The sequence below is a fragment of the Zerene cesonia genome, chromosome 18 (genome assembly GCF_012273895.1).
Source record: "Zerene cesonia ecotype Mississippi chromosome 18, Zerene_cesonia_1.1, whole genome shotgun sequence".
Classification (NCBI taxonomy): Eukaryota; Metazoa; Arthropoda; class Insecta; order Lepidoptera; family Pieridae; genus Zerene; species Zerene cesonia.
Window position 1 is genome coordinate 7,533,265 of NC_052119.1, and position 7,845 is coordinate 7,541,109.

A 7,845-nucleotide genomic window follows, 5' to 3' on the forward strand; every position below is an offset into this window, starting at 1 on the left:
AATTTTAGCGTACCATTATTCGTACATACATTTACATAAAAATGTATATATTTCCTATGTCTAGGTAATATTAGCTAGTGTCCTTGTTGATACCGTTAACTCATTTGACGGACCACTAAATAATGGTCTTTTACATTATTATAACACTGTTTTAAATATGTGTTATTAAATTAATGAAAACAAGACACGAGTTTGTTGTTATATTATGTTGACATATATTTTCTTTTTTTTATAATTAACATTATGACCTACTTTTTATATTATAGTAAAATTTTAACACAGTCCGTCCCCGCTTCCAGCAGCTGATGCCTACATTCATTCAAACCGCGCTTTCGCACAGCCGATCTCTCAAAGCTCAGTAAAAAATAATTTATTGTAATAAGTTCTCGTGAGCGCTCGCCACCACTCGGCTCATCCCACCCTTTGCCCCGCGCCTCTCCCCCGGAGCGTATACTCAACGACTGCAATGCCTCTGGTGTCTACGAGCATTCAGTTGACTCCACGCGGCGTTGAGAAACGGTCGTGCCACTCGACGCTGTGGTTTAACGCGTGCGATTTGTGAAAACACGATTATGAATACGTACTTCAATAACAAAAATATCAAACTCGCATCATAGAATCAAAACTTAATAAGTTTACTACACTGCGATAAAACGAACATTTATTTACAGTTTTATTTTAATTAAAACGTATTAGAAATTATGGTGAACTTAGTGATAATATAGGACGTTATAAACTTATGGAATGTGTGAACCTAACTAGTAAGAAAATGTGCTCCAGTGCAATTACAAGGACTACGTATTAAATTAAAACGGAATTGATTTATAAATTGATGGATACTTCACATCCGGCAAGGGGACAGAGCAAACGAATGCCGACGGAAAAAACATGACACTAAGCTTTCTGTCTCTTGATTTTCTTCTGTCTTGATGTTTGATTTTGTTCGCGATGGCTATCCAAGAAATGTCTTACAAAAACTCATTCATCAGCCAAATAACATTCCTATTTGTTGTGGCACTTAATGTTGCTGATCAGAGCTCATTACCGCTGAAATATGAAGCTCCGGATGATTGTCAGTGGTGGCTTAAAGGCCCCAATGATGCACATGAAGTATCTCTCACGTGTAAGTTACGAACAATTAACAGTGAGTTCGATACTACTAACTTCAGTGTTATTCCTACGGAGCATACAACATCGCTAAGAATAGAGTGCAACGAAGAAATGATGTACAAAAGCTCTTTGGACGATCGTAGTTTCGCCCATTTAGTGAAACTACGTGAGCTTATTTTGGACAACTGTAAAATTGGAAGATGGCCACCCGGTGTTCTCTCCGGCTTAAGAGATCTTCGAAATTTAACGATACGAACAAAAAATACTGAGTGGGCCGCTATGAGCTTGGAGATTGCGTCTGAAAGTTTTACTGCGGTGCGACAGTTAGAGAAATTAGACCTAAGTTTTAACAACATCTGGTCGTTTCCTGAAAATTTATTCTGCCCTCTTACTAATTTAGATTATTTAAATGTTTCCTCAAATAGGCTTCAGGATGTAAGCGATTTGGGGTTTAGAGAAAGAGCAATGCATCAAGCTTTAATTAGTGATCATGAGGGACCACCACCATCGGCATCAATGCCACATGCCTCGTGCTCGTTGGACATAGAAGTCCTGGATGCATCTAATAATCATTTTGTGCTAATGCCTGAAAATGGTTTCCACGCCCTACGAAGGCTAAAAGAGTTACATATACATGATAACGAGATTTCAATGGTTGCTGACAAAGCCCTATCAGGCTTAAAACAGTTACAAATTATAGACCTCTCAAACAATAAAATTGTTGCTCTCCCACAAGACTTATTTAAAGATTGTAGACCAGTGATAAAAGAAATATACTTACAGAATAATTCAATCAGTGTGCTTTCACCTATTTTGTTTGCTAACCTTGAACAATTGTTAGCATTGGACTTATCAAATAACCATCTCACAAGTACTTGGATAAATGAAAATACTTTTGCCGGTCTTATTAGAATGGTGCTGCTAAACTTATCTAACAACAGATTGACGAAGCTTGAGCCTAAAATCTTTAAAGATTTATACACACTGCAAATTTTAAATATACAACACAATATGTTGGAGAATATTGCCGCTGATACATTTGCACCAATGAACAATTTGCACACTTTAATTTTATCTTATAACAAAATTACTCATATCGATGCCTACGCTTTGAATGGACTTTATGTATTATCTCTACTATCTATTGATAATAACCGCCTCGAAGAGTTGCATCCAGAAGCATTTCGTAATACATCATCATTACAAGATCTAAATTTAAATGGCAACCGCTTGAAAAAAGTTCCCATAGCGCTCAGAAATATGCGTTTATTGAGGACACTCGATCTCGGCGAAAATCAGATAACATCTCTGGAAGAATCGGGCTTTGTTGGTCTTCATAATGTATACGGATTACGTCTTATTGGAAATAAATTAGAAAATATTAGCAAAGACGTGTTCACAGACTTGCCGTCGTTGCAAATTTTGAATTTAGCAAGAAATAAATTAAGGCATATCGACATGAGCGCATTTGAGACATTAAAAAATTTACAGGCTATTAGATTAGATGCAAACCAACTCACAGACATCCAAGGCCTATTTGTTAATATACCTTCTCTGTTGTGGTTGAACGTGTCAGATAACAAAATAGACTGGTTTGATTACTCGGTTATACCCACGGGACTTCAGTGGTTAGATCTTCACAGCAATAACATCAAAGAATTGGGAAATAACTATCGCATAGATAAAGAGTTACGATTACAAACTCTTGACGTAAGCTTCAACAAAATTGCGAAGATATTTACATACTCTATTCCCAGCAGCGTTGAGCTTCTTTTCTTGAACGATAATCAAATTACACAAGTTGAAGCCCAAACTTTTGTCGGAAAAACCAATTTAACGAGAGTCGATTTGTATGCAAATCAGATCACTAGTATGGATCTCAATGCGCTTCGCCTAACTCCAGTTGATCCGGGGAGGCCTTTGCCCGAATTTTATATCGGTGGAAATCCCTTTCAGTGTGACTGTACTATGGAGTGGCTCCAACGTATAAATAAACTAGATCATCTTCGGCAACACCCTAGAGTGATGGACTTGGAGAGCATTTATTGTAAATTATTGTATAATCGGGAAAGGACCTATATACCGCTCGTGGAAGCTGAATCATCTCAGTTTTTGTGTACATATAAAACGCACTGTTTTACATTGTGTCATTGTTGTGATTTCGACGCTTGTGATTGTGAAATGACGTGCCCATCAAACTGTACGTGTTATCACGACCAACCGTGGTCGGCTAATATAGTGGACTGTTCGGCCGCTGGGTACGCCGAAATACCTAGCAGTATTCCAATGGACGCTACTGAACTGTATTTAGATGGTAATAACTTTGGTAGTTTAACAAGTCACGCCTTCATTGGACGTAAAAATTTAAAAATATTGTATGCGAATAACTCAAACATTGACGCGTTGTATAATAACACGTTTAGTGGACTAAAGCGCTTGACTGTGTTGCATTTAGAAAAGAACAATATTAAAGAGTTGTTAGGATTTGAATTATCGCCTCTTGAAAATTTACGTGAATTGCATCTCCAAGACAATAAAATACACTATATCGATAATAGAACGTTCATCGAACTTATGTATTTAGAGGTTTTACGGCTCGAGGGAAACAACATTTATAGCTTCGCCGTGTGGCAATTCACGATGAATCCATATTTGGTTGAGATAAGTCTTTCACGCAATCCTTGGTCTTGTGATTGCCAATACATACATAAATTTCGAAGTTGGTTTAAAAGTAACCTAGGCAAAGTTGAAGACGCAGATAAAATAACATGTATTTTTGACAATTTAACGAATGCTGTTGGGCCTCATATGTCAGATTTTAACTCGACAATTTGTACAAGTCATGTTGGTGGAGTTTCATCTATAATCGAGAATCAAGTTATAAATGATTACCTGCCATTACTTCTAATATCGCTGTGCGTATTTGTGATAAGCTCTGTCCTCATATGCGGCGTATTTTACTGGAGACGTGAGCTAAGAGTATGGGTGTACTATCATTGTGGATTTCGTATGTGCTATAAAAGCACGGCATTCGACGATGAAGCTGATAAAGATAGATTATTTGATGCTTACATAAGTTATAGTGTGAAAGATGAAGCATTCGTAGCTCAAATGCTCGCGCCCGGACTGGAATCTACGGACCCAAGTTTCCGTTTGTGTTTACACTATCGTGACTTCAACGCTTCAGCCTACGTGGCTGATACAATCATAGAAGCCGTTGAATCTTCCAAACGAACAATTATAGTGTTATCTAAAAACTTTATTAATAACGAGTGGTGTAGATTTGAGTTCAAAACAGCGTTGCACGAAGTATTAAAAGAGAGACGTAGAAGACTGATAATAATATTGTTAGGTGATTTACCGAATAGAGAAATCGATCCGGAGTTACGGTTGTGTTTGAAAGCGAATACGTGTATCGAGTGGGGCGATAGACAGTTTTGGCAAAAGTTGAGATTCGCGATGCCGGACTTGCGGAAATGTCAGTATCACCGGTCAACGGTGAATATTTACGCGTCGGTGTCGCCGGTGGGGGCCGGGAGGGCGCCGGCGCCGCCTCCGCCCCCGCCGCCGGGGAAGCTACCGCCCTTGCTGTCGGACGGGCTGGCCGACCGGCTGGCCGTGTCAACCAGCGTGCATGCGCGCGACTCTCACCCCCACCGAATACCGCCGCACGCGCAGTTGTGGGCGTAGCGTATGCTCCAACGCAGGTAACTAACTGCAACGCTTAAGCGTATTTAGTCCGAAACAGTGATAATTATGTTAAGATCTAGATTAAGACATGCATTTATGTGTTAGGCAATAGGTTTGTACATTGACACTTCATGGATTGATTTCCTAACTGCGATAGTAATTTATAAGTTTATTATTGTAAATAGTACAAATTACACGTGTAATCACGTTTCAGTCTATTAAATTATTAAATGCCAAAGTTTAAAACTTATTATGTATATACGCATTTCAAATATTATATAATTTGTTAAATATTACCTGTTCACAAAAGACTGTAAATAACTTCATTATGATTTATTTGTATATTTTGTAAAAATTGGATGAATATTATGGAAGGAAAAATGAAAATATATACATTATGAATTTTATTTGCTTTTGTTTTATTTCTCTTCCGTTGCATTATTTTATTGTTACAAATTGACAAAAACTATTTTTTTCTTGCTTTGTAGATCAAAAGAATTTTGAAAAGTTTAATACACTAGAAACATAGTATTCCTATGATTAAAAATACATATTTATGAAAATATCTATTAATTAAACTGTCATTTCATTAGTATTTTATTTGTGATTCAAGGTAATTTCTAGATAAATACATAAATGTTATACCAATACAAAACTTACCCAAACTACATAAATATTTATACGCCTCAGAAAGGTCATTAGAATTTTTGTCTTTAATATAGTTCAAAAAATCTTAAACACATAAAGCGGTATACCTACATATTTGTAGACTCTGGAAATTATTAAATTTTATTAATTCTATTCACATGAGCAATTTTTTACGAAAAACCAATTTGGTCAAGAAATAATTTAAAATCATTTTGCCGCAGGCAAAGTGCTAATAGCATTTACGAATTGTTCAAATGAAGACATAAACTATCGATTTGTCTATGGGAATGAAATATTCAAGTTGAAATTAATGATATAAATAAGTTTTTTGTTCCATAATCGACTTTTATAATACTAAACTTGATTATTAGCTGTTTCGTCATTTGCCATGTATGAGACCAATGAATAACATTATAAACATTTCATTGGTCAAGCTCTATAATATGGAATTATATAATATTAGTATCTTAATCACACACGAAACAAACATTTTTCGTCTCAATCTAGTAACCAGTAGTATTGAAATCCATATGAACATTTGAAACTTATAATATTTTTGTAATTAATCACCAATGTATCACCATTACGTATGTCATTTCACAAATCTTATCTAGCTAGATATTAATTATCCAAGTCAATATATCCATAATCCATATCTAAGCGCTATGAACGAACGAGTACGATCTACACTCCAAGTTCTAATCACTAACACAAGCAATCACTCTTGTAGCTACATTCATTTGCACGACCCCAAATATTTGGCACTAAAAGACAAATTCAGTACCCAAACTTGTTTAAAAGATTACTCTTCGAACGCAGTCTGAATTTAAAGTGGCTAATTTTAAATACCGATATTGCAATGCGGCAATCTCTTTCTACTACAGATATAGCTAAATCTTTCTAGTGTTCATTGATTTGTTTATTTCTTTTTTAACTTTAATTAACAACGTAATTAGAATCGTTAGATAAACTAAAGGTATTAGACATAAACTATTTCATCAACATCAAATGAGACCAGAATATTTGAAACTGAAGACGTAATAAAATTAAATTTATAAAATTCTCAAGTTCTTATTGAAAACGAAACGTATAAGATGAAATTCTGTTGCAATTTACACTATATTTCGCTCTGCTTTCATGTTAAAGGTGCTATTTTAATGTACGACATAATTATCGCTCTGCATTCACGACTCACAGATCTAAATGAAAAGCCCATTATCTCGTAGGGGCAAATCAAAACGAAATCAACATCGGTTATATGCGTTAGTACCCTTATCAAAACGACACTCGGGTCAGCATAGAAATAATGGGAAAACTTGTTTTTACGAGGCCAAAGCCAAGGGACGATGTGTCACGTGATTTCATCAGATAGGCACCGTATTTATGTTTCTCGTATGTATAAACGTGGATATATCGAGATAAACAGTTGTCGGTCGATTAAAATTGTTTCCAACTTGTTAGGTAAATATTCTCGGTATTGGATGAGATCGGTTTGATAATGGGCATAGCGAGTTGGTGCGCTATTCGAGATAACAAGTTGAAATTATTTTAGTCCATTGGGTGGAGATTGTATTAATTATGTATCATAATTATCAAATAAAATATGAACAAGCACATTAACGATCTATGGTCTTAGTTCTAAGAGTTCTCTTCTTTTATAATAATTATCTAATTGCAAGTGTATATCACTACTCTGAAAGTACAAAAAATGTTTCATATTAGTTTAATAGTAATTTAATTAAATTAAAATAATCATATAGAATTAATTGGTTAGAATGATTAGTAGAAAAAGGAATGATTTTTCTATATTTGGACAAAACTTATTCGTCTAACAAAGTATTACTATGGTGTATTCAACAGTGCTTACATTAGCGTAGTAGAGATGTAAGCTCACTGCAAATGGCCTCACGCCTCTGCAAATGTTTACGGGCGGTGGTAGCGCTTACCATCAGGCGACCCACCTGCTCCTTTTCCAAGTATGACATATTAGTCAATTTTTGCAATAAAAGATTTATGCATGAAAGATTAATTAACATTTTGGTTTACTCTTTATTACTTAATGAGAGCATTTATCCTGTTGTATTTATTAAAGGTATGACCTAATTTAAATTATATTAATTTACTTGTAGCGATGATACAACGATGAAAGTTTTTCAATCAAAGCTCAATATGAAACTGAAATTTTGTATTGATAACATGCTAAAAAACTAGCTTAGAAGCATTATAAATAATGACATTTTATTTGCATCGAAAACTTAGTTTAAAGCCCACTTGTGTTGTGTTTTTTTTATATTTATTGCAAGTATAAGTACAAGGATAAATATTTATACTTAGTCTGGCCATAAATACTGTTACACTTAATTATAAAAAAATATTACATTTGAATTTCGAATCTGT

General features: G+C 35.0%; 1 protein-coding gene across 1 annotated transcript in view; it reads left to right on the forward strand.

Moving 5' to 3' along the window:
• Nucleotides 1-486: 486 nt before the first annotated feature.
• Nucleotides 487-7,845, forward strand: part of LOC119833890 (toll-like receptor 6) — a 99,266-nt gene continuing 91,907 nt past the window's right edge. Inside the window, exon 1 of the mRNA XM_038358108.1 lies at nucleotides 487-4,817. Within this exon, the coding sequence (XP_038214036.1) occupies nucleotides 949-4,800 (3,852 nt within the window). The 5' untranslated portion in view covers nucleotides 487-948 and the 3' untranslated portion in view covers nucleotides 4,801-4,817. The remainder of the gene's footprint in view (nucleotides 4,818-7,845) is intronic.